The 19,540-nt window shown below is 35.4% G+C and overlaps 1 protein-coding gene across 1 annotated transcript in view; it reads right to left on the bottom strand.

The window, feature by feature from the left end:
• Nucleotides 1–19,540, bottom strand: part of LOC104521460 (voltage-dependent L-type calcium channel subunit alpha-1D) — a gene marked incomplete at its 5' end in the record, with an annotated part of 189,663 nt that overhangs the window by 98,175 nt on the left and 71,948 nt on the right. Inside the window, one exon of the mRNA XM_029083890.1 lies at nt 7,833–7,936. Within this exon, the coding sequence (XP_028939723.1) occupies nt 7,833–7,936 (104 nt within the window). The remainder of the gene's footprint in view (nt 1–7,832; nt 7,937–19,540) is intronic.

Below are 19,540 nucleotides of genomic sequence, written 5' to 3'. Positions count from 1 at the left end.
TTGTATTCAAAGGGCTGTTATGACTATGCTGGCACTCATAAGTCTCTCTCCACTGAAATATGACTTAAACCAGTCTCCACCCAAGTTGAAAACTAAATAATCCTGAGAAGCTACTCTGATTGAAAAACCAGGCCCATTGCTTATAAAATTTCAGTTTAAAAATAAACTGATTTAAGTAGTTTTCATAAAGCATAGAACTCCATAAACATGGTTTTGTCCTAATTTCAACAACTAGAAAAAGCCAAGCTTACTAGTGTCTCCTATTTCAAATGACAATATACTTCAAAATTAAGACTTTGGGGTAGCAGAGCTAGAAAGAGCATTTTGCAAATCTCTACTTCTTATAAAGCAGACCTGCATAATTGGTATACCACCTTGTATTATTGCCTGTTTGCCTTCAAAAGTATCTTTTCTTCAAAACAGTCTCTTACTCCCTAGATGGAGACAATTCACTTTTTTTATTTCACTGCAAGTGCAAATAAATCAGATTACTCAGCCCAATTTTGCTCTGGTTAAATATGAATAAAAACTGCAGCAGGTGACAATATCCTGTAAACTGAGTAAAGCTTCAAATTACAGCCATAACATAACTCAGTCAATTGCACCTGCAACAGAGACATCACTTGCAAAATAAAGTATTATATGGAGACTCACCTACATAATCTAACTCATTTTGAGTGAAAACTAAACTACTATATAAAATGCAAGTTTTATTTCTATTGCCCAAAATTCCTTGTCTCCTTGCAGAAAAATGATCTCGGGTCTCTGTTTAGGCACATCATCATCCATGGTTGTTGAAGCAGAAGCATATAAAATGCAGGTTTGAGTTCATGCTTTGATAGTCTGGGGTAATCATTTTCACGCCAGGTTTTTCTTTCTTCAATGCAGTGGAATAACTCCTGCTGGCATGCATCAGCTGGGAATGACTTGATGCAACAGGGTGGAGGTGGCAGCAGGGAGTACCTACTAGGACTCAGTTACAGCTCTCTGGTTCTCACATCTTAATTTGAGGCAGGGTTATATTAACCAAAAATCCTAAGGCAACAATTTGCTTAAATGTCAGTATCTGGTATACTCTCCTTTTTCTTTGTAATTCATGGACATAACTAAGGAGACACCTATAGTGGCCTCTTATCAGTTGAAAGTTCTCCTATGCTAAAGGCTAGAGATTTTTCACAGCGGGGCTTGTGCAGCAACATGTCTTGCTGTATCTCATGTGCATCACTAGGTCTTAATGACAGGAAGTTGCAGTGGTTTGATCCACAGTGGGACCATGTGCTCAACAGAAATAAACAGTTGCCTTTGATGTCTAAGCATAAACCAGGATGCTAATTCTTTGCTGGCCACATTACTGCCTTTTTGTGTCACTCCAAACACACCGAGAGAGAAAATTAAACTACTGTGGTATGTGACTTACTGCACACGGGGTCTGGTATGTGGAAAGTGTTATGCTAATGCTGTATGTAGAATTGTCACCGAGACATTCTAGACTCTCATTTACTCATTTATTCACAGCCACATAACAACAAAAATGCACTCACAGGAGTACAGTGTTGGCCACCAGACTCACAGAAGAGGTTTCACACAGTGGTAACCATACCAACCAACAAATTAGCAGAATCAAATCAGAGAACTCAACCTGCTTCAACTGTACAGATAAGCACGGACAGCAGCTCACAGCTGGGTGTAACGCGTAACAGATGTAGAGAGACATAAAAAGGTTAAGTAATATCACATCTCTAATTACTGAAGATTTGTATATCTCATTGTTACCCCTTGTTTTAGAAATAACCCCTCATAGGCTGAACACTAGAATTATTTCTGCAGCACAAAAAAATTCTAACAGGAATTTTTCTTGAAGCAAGGAGCACCGGGTTCTTGATGGGGAAATGCTAACTGGTATTACCTACCCATAGTTATTTCTATATAGTTCATTAGCAATTGACAAAATGTGTATTCAACTGCTCCAGCACAACCTCTGTGTAGCATTATTGTGCCAGAGTGCACATGAATGCAATAGAATCATCTGTGGGAACAGCAAGATAGGGAACAATCTGATAGGGTAACAAAACTGAGATCTGATGTTTCTTACTGATAATATATCTGCATATTAAGATGTGGTCATTCTGCCCTGAGTAGAGACCTGTTTGGCTCAGGACACACTGGATTTCTTAGAGGAAGAACAGGCACTACTGAGGGTAGGACCAGACCCCAGAGTGTATTCACCCCACCACTGTGAGGTGCACTGTCAACACAGTTTTTGAAACTCATGTTGTTTGTTACCTGCCAGGAGCTCATCAGCAAGCATCTCACAAGACTAATCCCTAAGAAACCTTGATGTGGTAAGTTCAAACAGGACTGAAATAAAATCAGTTCCCTTCAAGTTCTTATTCAGTGTACTGAACTACACCCACTGACTTCAGTGGTCTCTGTCTCAAAGCAGTTGGTTAGAGTTACTGCTTTATACAGCTGAAAGTATTTGCTGATTATTTATTATTAGCATATTCAATTGATCAACCAAGGATAACATTTCCTTGTTTTGTATCTGTTTGTGTTTGAGTTTTATTTTTACCAGCCACAGAGCAAACAAAAGAACCTGCTTTAGCTCATAACCTGCTGAGATCTAAAACTGAAGTCCCTCTCCTCTTTTTGAATGTACATTCTGTTTATCTATGTGAGGGATTTAAATTTTTATCCATAACTTTTTTTTTTACTAAGCCTTCCTTCTGCTGTGAAGAACAACACTGTCAAAACCAGTTCATTTCTCTTTTGCTGAAAGACTATGAATGACAGTTCACTGCCATTTTCCATTTGGTGCATCATTACTCAAACATCTTTTTCTACTTTTCTTTCCATACATACTGCAGGCAACAGTTCTTAGGTGTATAAACTTATCTGTGCCAACATATTTTACGTGACATTAATTGACAGATATTGCTGTGAGATTAGCACAGATGAGTACGTACCCTAAGCTTTTAGAATCATTATGTACATGCATTGCAAATAATACTACAGGAAAGAAATGGAAAAAATTAACATTCTCTTAGTAACCTGCAAAACTTGCATGTAGGAGGATGTATGTAAGGACATATCAAAGCTTATGCTTTGGTGTCCTTTAGCAAGGCAATAAATTCAATTTAGAGTTTTACTAAAGTCTGTTTGAAAAGTCTTATTTGTCCCCATGGCTACCCAAAGAAATACTAATGCCTTAAGCAGAAAATGCTGTCAGTAGAAACCATCCCCTAATGATAAGGACTACCTTGAGGAATAGATTATCATGCATCATTAAAAGCCATACCTCTTGATAAATAAGTTATGAAGTTTTATAATTTATTATTTTCTCTGTTCATAGCAAAACAGTTAAATGCATGTCAAATTACTGGCGTATTTATTTTAACTTTCAACACACTTTTGAAGGTACTTTCAGGGTGGATGAGTATCTCTCAGTTCCCTTACTTTAAGGTTTAGCTTTATTTGTTAGCTTTCTAATAACCTTAACTTTATAATTTCTAACTTAACTTTCTAATTCCAGCTCACTGTCTCTTCCACCAATAATCATGATATGCTCTGGTCTTTTATCCTGGAATATTTGGAGGAGTCCTGTCCTCAGCTTCTAATTTCTGTGCCTAGTATTTCACGACTTTGGAGAACACAGGTCCAGTTTATGCCTGTTACACACACTGTGTGGAACTAAACCTACATGTAAAAGCAGGCTCCTGAAGCAGTCCACCACCGTTCACAGAGCTAGAATTGCTGGGCAGCTCCTCAGTGGCAATTTCTGTGCCACTCCATCAAGTGTGAAGTTGCCTGGTACAGAAGAAGGCTACAGCCTTCTTCAGAGCCCTCTGTTGTTGGGCCAAGAGCCATCACAAGAGTCCTTTCCTAGAGCCACATTATAGCTGTCTCTAGAGCCATTTCTCGAGCACTTTCCAGAAATAGATCTTAGGCCAATTATAAAGCCCTTTCCCAGAGTGGGACTAGAGACATTTCTTGAGTTTTTTTCCAGAGCTGGATCTAGGTTCAATTGCCCAGTCATGTATTGGGAGATTGATTTAGAGCATGTTCTGGAGCCCTTTCCCATGGCCCTTTCCGGAGGTCTCTACTAGAGCTGCTCTAGATGTGTTTATCTCACAGTTCCTTTCTAGAGCTGGATCTGGAGTCCATTTATGGAGAGTGTCTCTAGGGTTCGGTCTAGGACAATTTGTACAGGTTACTGACAGAGCTGGAACCATTTCTGGTGTCTTTTTTAAAGCTGGCTCCATAATTTCTGAAATGGAACCAGAGCTTGAGCTGGATCTGGAGCCATTTCTAAAACCTGACCTGGAGTCTTTTTCCAGAATGCCTTTTCAAACTGAAACAGCTTTTCAATTGAGAATTCACTTTGAGAATAATGTGAATAATAGAGTGTCTAACACAGAGTAAAAAACAAAGTACTTTGAAAAAGTTGAATTACCTCAAGCCTATGGATTCTCTCCATCCTTATTCAAGGGAATATTTAGAAAAAAATCTTCACAGCCAGCTTCCATGCAGAAATTAAAATATTTACCACATGCAGATTTCACACACACATTATTTCTATTAATTTATACATCTGCTATTAAAAATTTGAATTCTATTTTTAAGATTAAGAATGTCACCTTTAGCAGGCAAAACTGATGTGGGTCACCAGGAAATACTCACCTTCAGAAACCGCTAGATGTAAAACAAAAGATCTTCCAAATCATTATTCTTATCCATATGTACAGTATCTAAATACATCAAACATGCAGTGCACAAGAGGCATACAGAAATACAAAGGGGCAGATGGTCACAGAGTAACAAAGAAGTGCAAAGAGAATGAATGAATATTTTAAAACTGCAAACAGATCAAAACAGCAGACAGATTTAAATGTACACAGCATAACTTGATATTACAGGAAGTAACACTTTCATACAGAAAAGGTGTATTAGGCATTCAGATTCCACTTCCAAAATCCGTATGCAAAGCCATGCTTTTCAAGTAAGTTGGCATAATTTTTTTCATTCTTGAAGTCTGATTGGTTTAGTAAAATTTAACTTTCTTTGTAGATTTATCATAAACCAACTTTCATGCTATAGTTTGAAGAGTATAAAATGGAAAAGCCAATAAGCCTTAAAAAAAAAAAAAAAGAATGCACGTGTTACATATTCAGTGCCTGGCTCAGAATGAAAAATATTAGCTTTCTACTAAGGAATACAAACACATCCATAGGATTTTACTAGTACATCATTTTTACCCATAAAATTTAGACAGGTCTAAATAAGAAGTATGTGAAAAATATTTATTATTTATATAGAAATGGCATTTAGCAATCAAAATAAACCAGTGTAACAGTATTCTACACTGGCCCTTGTCAGAGTTTCAAACAAGTTTGCTAGGACACCATCTTCACTTGTGTACCAAACATTAGTTTGATACCATAGGTATCTTTTAGGAAAACTCTTTTCCTTTCTCCTTCTGCTCTCAATGTCAATCATTGGTGATATTCGTATATCACATCTCAGTTCACTAGTACAATTTTCTTCAGCACAGAAAACAAAAAACTGTGTTAGGAAGGCTCTTTCACATATTTAGGGCAAATGTGGATTCAAACAATTCATCAAGCACCCTGAGTGCTCAAGTGGCATTGCAGTTAGATGATACTATGGCAGAAAATAAATTTAAGAATGAATGAATTTATTAATTTAAGGAGAGTTCATATCACACTTGACACTGCCATTTCTGTTTGCTGCAAATCAAAGGCAAGCCAGCAAGGATTCTGAAGAGCACTGGCATTCTATGGATCAAGTAATACCTAGAAATCAGCAGTAATTTCTTGTCTGCAGAACAGAACCCAAGGACAAGGGAACATCTCTTCCCCTGTACTGCAACAGTAGCTAAAGAACAACTCCATATGCCAAAAGATATCAGACCTGTCATCACATTGTAAACCTTACAAAGTATTCTAAATGTAAAGCTTAGCTGTGAGAGTCTTCAAATTTCCAAGGCTTCAGTAGAAGAAATGAACACGAGTAACAGAATACCAAATCTGGCATTTACTTTCCCCACAACTTATTTTTAAAAACAAAAATCTGAAACCAATGACAATTCAAGTCATGCATGGCAAAAAGGGAATATTTAGTTAACTGTTACCACAGGACACCTTCACACAACAGCAAGAAAACTAATTGCTGTTTACGACCTTCTTAAGGGCCAGGGAAAGGACCTATGAAAACCTAATCCTCTAATGATTTTCAGGAAGTCTAGTCACACAGTGACATTAGGGAACAGTATCAAAAGAAGAAATAAATTACACAGCAACTGCCCTCATTTATCCGTCCTTCTCTTTCTTATTTTGTTTGTCCACTGTGGCTTTGACATGAAAGCTAGATCCTTCGCTTTGCAACAATTTACACATTTGTCCCTGAACAAAACAAAGTCAATAAAACTATAGAAATCACACTTTACAGGGTAGGTCTTGGACGGAAGAGATTAAACCTAAAAATCAGCAATGTGTTTTTAACATTATCTCTTTGCTTTTAAGCATCTGCTTTGTAAAGTGATTCTGACAGTAAGGTAAAACTATGCTTTCCCTAGTTTCCTGTGTGCCACAGTAACCTGTCACAGATAATGACTTACGATTTGAAAAAACACATTGTAAAGCCACTCACCAGATAAAAACACACTTGTAACATAGTTAGCATATCAGCAACTGGAAATTTTGATTGTTTGATTTCCAGGAATATAATAATGCATTATAATTCCTTTCAAATCTAATGTACAACACAGTAAAGCTGCACGCACAGTCAGCAGTCTGATGACACCATCAACTACTGTGTCAGGCTTCTCTCTACGCAAGAGAGCTTCTTCTGTTGGCTAACAAAGAAGACACAGCTTGCCTAAGATTGCCAGAACAATATTATTTGTTGTATAATTAAAAGCTAATACATACAATTATAATAATTTTATTTTAGTATGTAAATGCTAGCAGGATCTTTTATTTATTCATCAGAAAATATCTTTACCATAAACTAGAGTTTCCCAAGCTCAAGTGTGTTAGAAACCAGAAAATAGTAAAGTAAGTGGAGTTGTAACCTTAGTAAAGGAGCTTTATATGAAGAAAACCTTGCAAACTATTGCAATAAACTACAGTTTTCAACCACATTATACAGCTGCAGCTGACACCCCTTTAGTTCTTGGCTGGAGTCTGGAATACACAAAATAAGAAAAAGCTGTGACAACCTCCCACTAGCAAGTATATTAAATTGATACTTGATTATTGACAAATACATCAACTTGCTGGTGCAGGTTATCACAGCAGGACACAGCTCTACAATACAGGAAGCACTAAACACTTTCTGTCAAGGTAACCTGGTCATACTATTTCTGTAAGACAGATCTTGAAGCACCCATTAAAAATATTTTGCAATGTGACTGGTAAACACAAGTAATGCTTCAGCTACTTTATGGATATTTGAACAAAAGCAAAAATTTGGGCTTTAAGAAAAGGACATTTGTCTAACTATAGGGGACAATATTTGTACAGGTGCACCACCCACCTCTGTGTGCAAAATAATGTTTCTCCCTGCTGGAATATTATAGAATAAGGAAATTAGTGCCTCATTTAATGAATATTTTTGGCAAGCATGGTGAACGTGATGTCAGACAGATACAGGCACCAGAATCACACAGTTCAGTCAAAAGAGCAAACACTGGTAGAATGACATAAGAATCTCAAGTGCATGCAAAAAAGCCATTGCTGAGAAGCTGGAGTAAATGCAGAGGCCATCTTACAAGTAGCAGTAGCATACACAATGTTAACTCAACTGCTTACCCACTAAGTACACCAAGAACCAGGTTAAGTACGAAAAATGAGCCAAGGATGATAAGACTAACAAAATAGATCCATGGCCATTCACATCCTATTGCATCATTTACCTGTAAAATGTAAGGAAATAAGTTATGATTCAGTCATTCATTAAACAGCAGAGTCCTTTTTGCAGCTGCCAGATCACATAGGTTTCAACACTGAAAGTTTATGGCTTATTCAGTTCTTAAAAATAAAAAAAAAAAAATCAATAAGCATTTATTTTCTTTACTTACCCAAATTATGTTGTAGATGTGATGCCTTAGAAGATGAATTAAAATAACATCTAAATAAGTGCAGGAGAATTATTAGTCCTTTTTATAATTTTTCCCACAAATATGGATATGAACAATGTATACTAGTACATCTAAAGTCTGATTTTGGTATTTGTATGCTATTTATAGGACAGCTACAGAAAACTGTTTCTGTTCTAATTAGAGAAAGAAGAAATAGAGGTTTATTAAAAGATGCCATCACAACTGAAGTCTCACCTGTATAAGATAACCTGTGTGTTCATGGCAACTGAATTCAGGACTCTGCCTTCATGATGAAAAAGGTGTATGCTTACCCGCTCAATACACCAAGAACAAGATTTAGTACGAAAAATGACCCAAAGATGACGAGACTGACAAAATACACCCATGGCAATTCAAATCCCATAGCATCATTCATCTGCAAGAAATAAGATGATCTTATAGAGTAGATCACTATAGTAATAGCAATGAAGAGTCAAAGAAAAAGAGAATTTAATCATTCAGGTGAGATAGCATTCTATGCATTCCTTCAGTATTCAGAGCAGAACAATACCAGAAACTGGTCACATTTACTTTGCATTTCTAATACATACTCCAAATCAAAATCCTGAGTGAACCTAGCATTCAGATCAAAAATATTATCAAACATAAAAGAGCACTGCAACAGTTCTGTTCTTCAACACCTAGAATATGCACTAAATTTGAAATCTCACACAAGTTTTTCTCTAAGACCTTTTCTACTATCTCTTCTTAGTGAGCTTATTATACCAATTAGAAGATGGACTTAAACAACCATGGAAATCTAAAATGGCCTATTCAGAAAAAACAAGTATTTAAAACAGGGAAATTGTTTTTGAGAGTAGCATTCAGATGCAAAAAGACATTTTGATAAGTTACAAAAATAATTCTGACTTGGAACTTCTAGGAAATATCTTGTGGGAGAGGAATTATTCTAGCTTTTTTGTTTATATTGACAAATTTGCATTAGACTTTTCTTAAAATGCTTTTTAGCCATGAAAATTCAGCAAACAATAATTGCATGAGCATTCATGACTGGATATGGTACTGCAGAACAATCTTTGAGCAAACCTCTTCCCTCTTCTGTGAATGTTATGTTTGTTTTATCTGAAATTTGTGATTAGGCTTGGAGCTCTATTGATAGTCAAGTCTGATTCTTGTCCTTAACATCGCTGTTGAAATAGATATATTAAACACCAAACAAATGTTTTTAAAACTGTATTAATTTTATTTTTTTTTTTTCTATCTTTCAAAAATGTATCAATCTGTTTCTGCAAGGTGGCCCTGTGGATGGTTAGGTACAAGCACACGCATTAAGTCTTTGCAGGTTAAGGCCCATAGAGACTTTTCTTCAGTGGTGACCTGTAATAACACCTGTTTATACCAACTACAGCAAACAAACTTCCTAAGTAAGCAAACTTCTTTACACAACTTCTTCATGCATCCTTTAAAACAAACTCTCTAGATATAATCTTTTAAAGTGCTAGTAATTGAACTAAGGTACTGAAAAGTAACTTAAAATTACTTAGGCTTGCAAGGAAAAAAAATTATCTGTTGTTCATGCCAACATTTTCCTGCTATAAATCTTTTTTAAAAACCTGACATTAATATTTTCAATTTTACTTGAAAAAAAAAAAAAGCTCTGGAAATCACTGCAATCCAACTTGATACACTTTTTCTGCTTACAAAGAGAATATATTCAAGAAGTCAGGCATTGTGCTAACCTAGTAACCCAGGAGCAAAGCTGAAATTTCCGTGCTCTGTTATAAAGGCTCTATTAGCACAGGTAACTGTGATTTACATTTCCTTCATTCACTTTACTGTGTGCAACATATGAAAAAATAATCCTTCTCATTTACACAGTTTGTTTTTAATCCCAATGTTTTAGACTATCTATCTAGGACTAAGGTGTGGGCAGATGCTTAACTAATTCAAAAGCGTTCCTAACTCAGGAACCCTTAATCTAGTGTAACACCTCGGCACTAATCAAAGATTGAATTCCTAAAAGCAACAGCCTGAAACTGCATCTGCTCAAGAATTTTACCATTTAATTCTAGAGATAAACTTGATTCAAGTAATGCATTATAATTTCTGTTCATGAAATAATATTTCTGATTGCACTAATACGAGAGATGACAGTACAAAAAGAAGTCCTTTCCTTTTGGAAAACTTTGCTGCTTATTTCATGTGTGTCAAGTGGCATTTTCCATAACTTTCAATTAAAGAAAGATTGAAAGGAGTCATTTTGCCTTCTGATTAAAAATTGAGGCAGAGCTTGGTTAACATGAACACAGGAAAATCTCCATCCTCACAAACAAGGTATGTTCATTTGCAAGGATTAATGTTGACTTAGCCAAAGTGCAGAATAAGGAGCCACAAACACACAAATTCCAGATGCACTGGAAGTTGTAACTAAAACTTAAACAATAAAAGCCTCTGATTTATATGTTGACTTAGCCAAAGTGCAGAATAAGGAGACACAAATTCCAGATGCACTGGAAGTTGCAACTAAAACTTAAACAACAAAAGCCTCTGATTTATGCTAAAGAAACACCAGGAAGTCTAGGAGATATTGCAACAATGTTGACTTAGCCAAAGTGCAGAATAAGGAGCCACAAACACACAAATTCCAGATGCACTGGAAGTTGTAACTAAAACTTAAACAATAAAAGCCTCTGATTTATGCTAAAGTAACACCAGGAAGTCTAGGAGATATTGCATCTCAAATCCTCAGCAAAAAGTCTTGCAAGACTCGCACCCTCTGCTGCTCAGGGATGTACTATATCAAAAGAGGTGTCATATTTAATGGCTCTCAATGGACTTGTCCGTCTCTGAGTCCAATAAGCTTTTAGCATCTGTAACACCTATCACAAAAACACTTCCGAGTACCATCCTTCTTGCTCTCTTTGTGCTTTTTTCCAGATCTACTCGTATTGTTGGATTTCAGCTTGAATTAGTTTGTCTATCAAACTAATATTTTTCATATAACTTAATTCTTTTTCACCATAACAGTAGATGTGTACTACTCAGGTGTTTAAAAATGCTTATTCTCCAGACATGCTACTTTTGACTTTCCCCTATCTTTGTGCTTTTTTCCAGATCTACTCGTATTTTTTGGATTTTAGCTCGAATTAGTTTGTCTATCACATCAACCAGAGCACAGATGAGAGGATGGATCATATGAAGGACAAAATATTTTTCATATTACTTAATTCTGTTTCACCATAACAGTAGATGTGTACTACTTAGGTAAGTGTTTAAAAATGCTTATTCTCCAGACATGCCACTTTTGACTATGGTCTTGACATTTTTGTTTCCTTCATATACATGTTAAATTAGATTTGTATGTTTAAACAGCTTTAAAACGAATTTTGAGCTGAACTCTGAAGCTCTTCCTATCCCTTTCATGTGTAACACAGTAACTAGCAGTTCAAAACAGCTTCTAAGAGGGCCCATTTGTTGATGCTATCAGATCTGGAGATAAGTTACTCTATGCAAGTTAAGCTGGTGGAGAATAATTAATCTTCATTGTATATTTGGTTCTTTATATTCACATGTATATGAAACTGCCTCATCAGGCATCTTGTTAGCTGTGCTGCAGTTGGAATCAACTATCATTACAGTGCAATGTAGATCAGAGATCAAGACACTGAAGTGAAGAAAGCCTAATTTACACCAGATATAACCATTGGTATGACACAGCATCAGATGGCACCCTCCAAACTAAAACATCAATTAGAAACCATTAAAATGTCTCATTTATCCCTGTCTGTGGTAATTGTGAGGAAAATCCCCATATGCAACTGCATGCAGATCAAGGTCTTACTTTTCTGTACACCTGGTACTGTTTTACTGAAAATTTTTACAAGCTCTTTGCATGTATCAATTAATCTAAGCCCTCACTGAGTATAATGATAAAGCAACACATTTACACCTGTAATTCTGCATTTGTAGTGTTATACATACACTACACGGATCCATGAACCTATTTTGAGTTATTTTCCACCATGTTTCAAACTTGCTTAATTTCCTCAGTTTCTTAGTTTCCTTAGGTTTCAATTTCACCTTCCTCCTTTTATAACAATCCAACAGACACAAAGGGTGGGTTTATTTATTGTTAACTATAAACTACCTAATCATCTTAAAAATTATTGACACCTGTCAAGAAACTCAGTTTTTTGACAGGTGCTAAAATCCTTCAGAAATCAGAATTTTGTGAAATGGGATTAATCCTGCATTCTTTGAAACATACTATGTAGGTTCACAAAACCTCAGATCACAGGCTCTTTATTCTACTCATTTTAGAGTGTATCAAACAGCTTTTCAAAGCCTTCTAACTTCAAAGGTTGTGTACTGGGATATTCTTGGCTGAAGTAGAGTTAACTTAAAGCTGACATAAAACACGCTGTGCTTGAAGCATAGCAGCCTCCAGGCTGGTTTGTAAAACCATGTAATTTTATATTCAACCTTATCTGGGTTTTGGAGTTAAAGCACAGATTTCCCTGACATTCTGCTGGTTGGCCAGACTCAACTTGGTTGTACTGCCAACACAGAAAGGAGTCGAGAGATGTACTGGTGAGATGTGAACTCAGAGACCACTGCTTTGTTAAACATTTCAGCTCAGCAACAACTGGAAAAATCAGAATTCCACGGCTCAGGCACTGAGGTAGGCCTGAAGAGAAATATATCCCTTGGAGAACTGAAAAACTGCTACAGTACCTAGAGAGTCTCATAATTACTTAATCACCTCTGAAGATGGCAGAAGATGAGGGCCAAATTATGTTCTCTTTTTCAGGTAGCTATCCCCAGGCTGAATCGACAAAGCAGATGGACACTGCATCTACCAAATTATCTATACTGTCCAAACTAATTTCACATAAAATATTTATAAAACCCACGTACTGACTCGGTTTATTAAATCTAAGGATTCAAAAAACCTACTAAAATTAATTAACTAGTGTGATGAACAGTGTGTTTCTTTTTAAATATTTATCTTTTTTATTTTCATGTCTGCTATGCCACCTATGTACGTACCATACAACATCATATAATAATTGGATGCATTTAATATTTCCCATATGTTGGATACAAAAAATGCAAGCATAATAGCATGTACTAGTCGAATTGATGATGTAAAATTGTTACCCTAGTTTATGCAGAAACTATGAACAAAAACCCAACACCCAAGGTAGATCTGAATTTATCTACTATGGGATAGTCCAGGAACTAGGACAGTTTTAAAAGGATTGTTTGCTTTTTGTGGTAAAGTTTCTGGAAGAAACTCTAGCTATTCAATTAGTGGAGTTCTTAGCATTACCTAAAGTATAGCCTATTTCTAATCCTGTTTCTATCTATTTTCTTTAAAATTTATGGGCAGAAATAGTACGTTCTCTTGAGTATTTACAATGATCTGTGACAAGAAATTAGTTCCATGCTTTGACTGAAGCACAGGTCAACAGTCAGCTAAGACTGAGATACTAGATATCATGTCAAAGTAAATCAAGTTCACTTCACAGGAAAGTTATTTCCCTGTGAGGTAGTTTAAAATCCTCCTCAGGTGGAGTCTTTCATGTTAAGGTGCTCATTTGAAAAAAATTATATCATATGATCATCCCTTTTGATGCTAACTCAGACTTTTAGTATGCATATTCCTTGGCTTAACAACCCAGTTTGCACATCTGAATTGGATAATTTCTTTTTCTCTGAGGTTTCTAATTTGTTGGCAATTTCAGTCTTGTCTCTTTTCAATCTAAAATAGGTTGATTCAGAGCTAGAGAACATGAAAAGTAATTATTCCAAATCATTACCTAAAAGGCAGGGGGGTTAAACTACATTTTAACATTAAATTGGATTCAAGTAATTAACAAGCAAATTTAAAAAATCCTGCCTTCAATCCCTGGCTCTTAAGTGTGATTTATGCAGTATATTAATACTGTTATCCAAAATTTCTATCACTCTTTCTCCAGCTGGATATCATATGTTAAATTTCTGGCTATGTAGTCATCAAAGGCTGGGAGCACCGTGCATCCAGCACATCAGTGCCTTTGGGGATGAGCTGCCTTGCTTCACTGAGAGTCTCCCTTAGATGACAAGTGAGCGGCGTTGAGTGATGCTAAGAGAATAGTATTAAGCTATCCTTAGTACATAACAGATAAAGGCAGAAATAAATATTTTCTAAGATATTTCTAGCATATTTCCTCACAAATTTTAACATTGTTTGCTGATTATTTGCAACTAATTTACAAAGTGGAAAAAAGCTGTCAAGCATTTTCTGACTTCTCCAACTGTAAGTTGAAAGTCATTGCTGACAAGTATTGTTTGGATGCAGTAACATGCCTTCCATTTCTGCGGCTGTAAGGAGACTAACACGACTGGAACCACACAAAGTAGTTTTCATTTGGTTTATTAAATCATTCAAAGTTATTGCTTATTTGACTGTTGGTCACATTTTTTCAAAAATATTTTTTAGAGATTCCTGCTCAGCACTGATGACATTTTTGATAATACTTCAAACATACTTTGCAATTTTTTTGTTTATGGACTAATAATAAATTTCGTGCCTTATCCAAAGGGCTTTCTTGTGAGATATATTTGCAAACTATTTGCCTGTTTTTAGGAAAAAAAAATAATCTTTGGCTGCACATCACTTGGTTCCAAGTACATTACATCCCCTTATAATACTTCTGAGTAGACTTTCCTTTAACATTCTTGAACTAGAAGCATTCTAAAAAGTGACAAGTAGAAGATTGTCTGCATTCCTGACCATCTGATTGACATTCAGGAAAAAACAAAACAAAAAAAAAAAAAAAACAACAGACTGGTTTGTTTTGTTGTTGTAATTATTTTCTTTTATATGCATAGGTTTATGCAGATGTTATAATAAATGTTTCAAATTCTCATCCAGTTAGAAAACAAACCTATAGGGATATTCTTATTTCATTTTTGACAATAAAGGAAGTTGTCTTGTACTATCGGACAGTCAGTAAGGAATCCATAGCTCTTGTACTTTGTTATGGAAATACGCTTAAAGAAATATTGATACAGTCTTTTCTATCTTGATGTGTTATATCCAGTAACATTAATGCAATGTCTGTGTAGACCCTTGCATACTAGACACATGTAGAAGTGCAGTGCAGCCTAAACACTTCTGTGTTACAGAAGTGGCTTATTTTCTTCAAATGTTCTAAGATGCTTCCAGGACAATATTGAGGCATCTAAAGCTTAATTTCTAATGCAAGAAACAGATTTCTAAGTGCATACTTTCTGTTATAAAAGCAGAGGAATTATGAATTAACTGTTTCTTTGAACATGTTACTATCAAACAGTAGTAAAGGACAGAGTTTTAAGAGGTTGACATATTAGTGAAAGGTATATTAAAAAAACTTTGACACAAACTTTATGCGAGTTTTTTTTATGTATTTTTAGATTGCTTAAACATTTCAAGTAATAAATTGTGTATTTTAAACAAGAATCCTTGAGAGAATGTCTTGTTAACACATCAGTAGGTGTATTAATAGGCAAAACCATATAAGATATCAATGTACCATTATTCAGTAATTTCAGCTTGAGTGCTTCAGTCTCAAAAATCTCCAGATCAGTCTGAGCAGTGCTAGCTAGGTGTCAGAGAACTGAACAGCTATTAATATCTGAGCTAGTACTGCAATGTCTGTCCATAAAATTGACTTTGTAAAATTAAGTAGCCACTAATACAGCTGCTCCATCCATCACTGAATCAACTGTGCTGGCAACCCATCACATAAAGCAGTTTGCTTTGCAGAGGCCCTGCTCAACTTTCACTCAAGTTACAGTAGTGTCAGTGTAGATTTTTCAAGTGTAGTAACTCAAGATAAGGTAACTTCACTATGGTGAAAACAAGAACTAAATGTGATAATTTTGGTACTCATGGGAAAATTGGGGCTTTCACTGCCAAGTACCACTGCTCATTATGTGTGTTCCTACATATCAAGTGAAATAGCTAAAAATAAAAAGCAATTTACAAAAAAAATGTGTTTGCCATTAATAGACTATAAGTCTAGAAGTTTGAAAGACATCAAAAAAATCTAGAGACAGATATGCAAATGCAAACTCAGATTTTGTAATTCTTGAGCATTTGTTAGCATAAACTGAAAATGATGGAAAGAATACTCTGCTTTCAGCTTTAGAATGTGAGCCAGAGAATTAAAAACTCAGGCACACAGAAGTTGCCACTTTGCCAATAACAAGGACTGCACTGGGATCCAAAACTAATAGCATAAGCCTTCAGTTAGGGGTAGAGAACAAACAGAAAGGACTGTGACTGAGAATAAACACAGTCCTGATATAAATGGAGATGTACAGATGCGCAGCCACTTATGATACAATTCTGAAACAAAAAATTTTACTCGCAGGTGAAAACAAGGGTGTTACCTGTTAACCTCTATGGATAAGTCTAGCGTTTGGCACTCAGAGATCACATTTTCATGGATGAAACATGTAACATACTATCTAGTGAGTTACACATAAGTTAGAGAGAGAAAAGTAGTCAGACTAAGACATTCTAAAAAATAATGGGACATATGGGATTCAGATGACAACTGGTGAGCCTCAGGATGTTCATGTGAGTCACCAGGATCTGAAGGGTGCCTAGCAGTAGCAGGATCAAGCCCTCAATCTATAATAGATATGCATAAGAGAAAAATAATTGATGCTTGGAGAATTCTTAAACCAAGTTTACTGTAGTTAACCCAGGTGATAACGAGCTGTGCTAGTGAGTGTTATTGGAAGCTGTCATTTTCAGCTGTCATTCTTGCTAACAGAATGCCACGTAACATGCAAAACATTGCACATATTTCACCCACTCAGATTACACCTGCTAGCAAGATAAGCCTACATAGTTAATTTTACTCTTCACACAGTGACCAAATGGAAATCAGAATTTTGTGCAGTTTCTAATATTTGTGGGTTTGGTTCTATTTGTTTGTTTTGTATAAAACTCATTCAAGTCTGTGTATCATCATCAGATTTCTAAGTAAAAAGCAACCTACAAGAGCCATGCACCTCTAGCTTAAATTACTTCCTCAGATTCTTTGGACATTTTTATTACAGTCTGGTATACTCCTAATGTTTTCACAAGTAAAGCAAAAGCTTTACCAATTTTTAGCTATCAATAATTAAATCTACCTCAGCTTATTCCAGGGGTGAAACTAAAACATATAAATAGTCATTTCTCTTGTCCTCAGCAAGTAATTTCAGCTTGACAATGGACAATTTGTCAGTCTACAGATAGAAAGAATTCAGCTCTATAATTTAATTATATAAACATAATTCAAGACAGATTCCAAAGCCACTTGAACATCTGACTTTGATTTTATAGCACTACATCAATAAATATTTGCTTCTGTTTAATAATCCCAGTATCATTTGTACTAACAAGAAAACTGATATCTGTGTACCTGTAAATATCTTCTACATCATGAACTCATAGAGAAACAAATAAAATAACTCATGTGTGCAGTTTTAAATTTCTTAATTTTTACTTTTCTTATGCCTTGCATTTTGTCTGATTATGCCAATATTTAGCATCCTATTTTAATAGTTATATTTTCTGTGCTTTCAATGGAGACTCTACAAAGACTTCTTAAGATGCGACAGATCAATTAGCTCATTAATTCTGAGGGGGAAAAATGTTTAATATTGAATTACTCATCTTAAATTGTTCCTATATCTTTCTAACAGTCGTATTCTAAATATAGTAAATCCCCTAATTTTTTACATTAATTTTCTTTGAAAAAATTGGTGATGGTGGAATTATCAGATACTGAAATGTGGGCATACTTCTGCCTTGAAAATTGTTAAATGTGTATTTTTTTTTCTAGAAAATCATGGCAAACCTTCCCTTTTCTTTCAAGAGGGTTAAAAATATCTGCCATCATAATGAACATAAATCATAAAAAGCACATAGTAATTCTACATTCACACAGTCTCTGAGAAAATTAGGAAGAGTTGGAGAGCAAAACCCAAAGACTTGATAAATCTACACTTTGAGAAACAATACAGTAGCCTGTATGTCGCTATGCACTATTGTTAAACTCTTTAGTATTGAAAGTTTGCATAATTATAGCCAATTTTGTATCTCTGATAACAGGCAGTGGAAGCAGAGATTTATGTTTTGCCAAATTATTTTTGTCTTTCAATCCTGAAAGAATGTCAGTTTACCATCTTAATTATCTTTAACAGTGACATTGTCTTAAGAACATCTTCATACTCTATATTTTAGTATCACAGATTTTATCTGAAACTATGCTCTGGTCTAATATTTTTTAGCAACAGCATATTTCACCTTGATTTTCAACAAATGACCACATAAAATTAAGTGTCATTCACTGAGTAATACTACATCCTTAATTGCATTCAATACTCCATAACAGATGTGCTAGTAGTAAATAGTCCCAAACTTAAAGGAATTCAAAATGTGAGCTGCTGTGAGCAACATAACAAAGTATAGTTCCAGTAACATATCTTGAGATAACCATCCATTTTTAATAGCTTGCTAATAGTGATCCTTACTAGTAATTGGTTTTCTTCTTTCATAAATATTTTCCAACATTTGAATTGTTGGAATTGTATTTGTTATAAGGTTCTAATTGCTGCAAAGACTTACTGCTGAGTACTTAGCAGTACAAAATTTTCTCTGATATTCATCACCTATGGTAGGTAGGTTCTGTCACAAACTTCTTGAACGACCTTGGACAAATCACTCACTTCAGATATCTAGATGTCTGAAAACTCCCAAAAGAACATCACGTCCTTACGTTGGAATGGGGTTAGGCAGATAAATGTCTACCTGTATATTTAGGTGACCCTATTCCTTTAAAAATCTGTGTTCTTTCTCCTCTGTTCTCGTTTGTAAAATCAGGACTAAATATATCTTCTGTTTCCCAGTCTGTGTCCAACTGTCTATGTTGTAAGATTGTGGAGGTTCCATACCTGATGCTAGAGTAGCATTTAAAGGTGGGGACTTACCCAGTTAGGTGTTTTTAAATATCTTTTGCTGCTTCTACGGAGATAATGTCAGGCTCACAGCTCTTATGATTTGTTGTTTCTGAATGGTTAACAAATGGTTTGCAGTCCCCGTGGCAAGCAATGACAGTTGAGAGTTTGCTTTGTTCTAATTTATGTTAATATTGTGAAATATTTTGCAGAAATACTGCAAAAAGAGAGCTCTTAAGCTTAATCCAAAAGGACATACTTAGAAACTGCAGGCTTGCATGAAAAAATGTTAGTCCAAAGGACATAAATGTAATATTACATTTATCCAAATGGAACAGGCAAAAAAACCCCCTCAAATAAGCAATGAATAAATTTGTTTCTAAAATGTCTTTTTAGCCTGAGGAATCCAGTAAGATGCTGTGACTGGAAAAAGCA

The sequence above is a fragment of the Antrostomus carolinensis genome, unplaced genomic scaffold (genome assembly GCF_000700745.2).
Source record: "Antrostomus carolinensis isolate BGI_N321 unplaced genomic scaffold, ASM70074v2 scaffold5182, whole genome shotgun sequence".
NCBI lineage: Eukaryota > Metazoa > Chordata > Aves > Caprimulgiformes > Caprimulgidae > Antrostomus > Antrostomus carolinensis.
The sequence above is the reverse complement of the archived record's forward strand: the minus strand, read 5'-3'. Positions and strand labels throughout refer to the sequence as shown.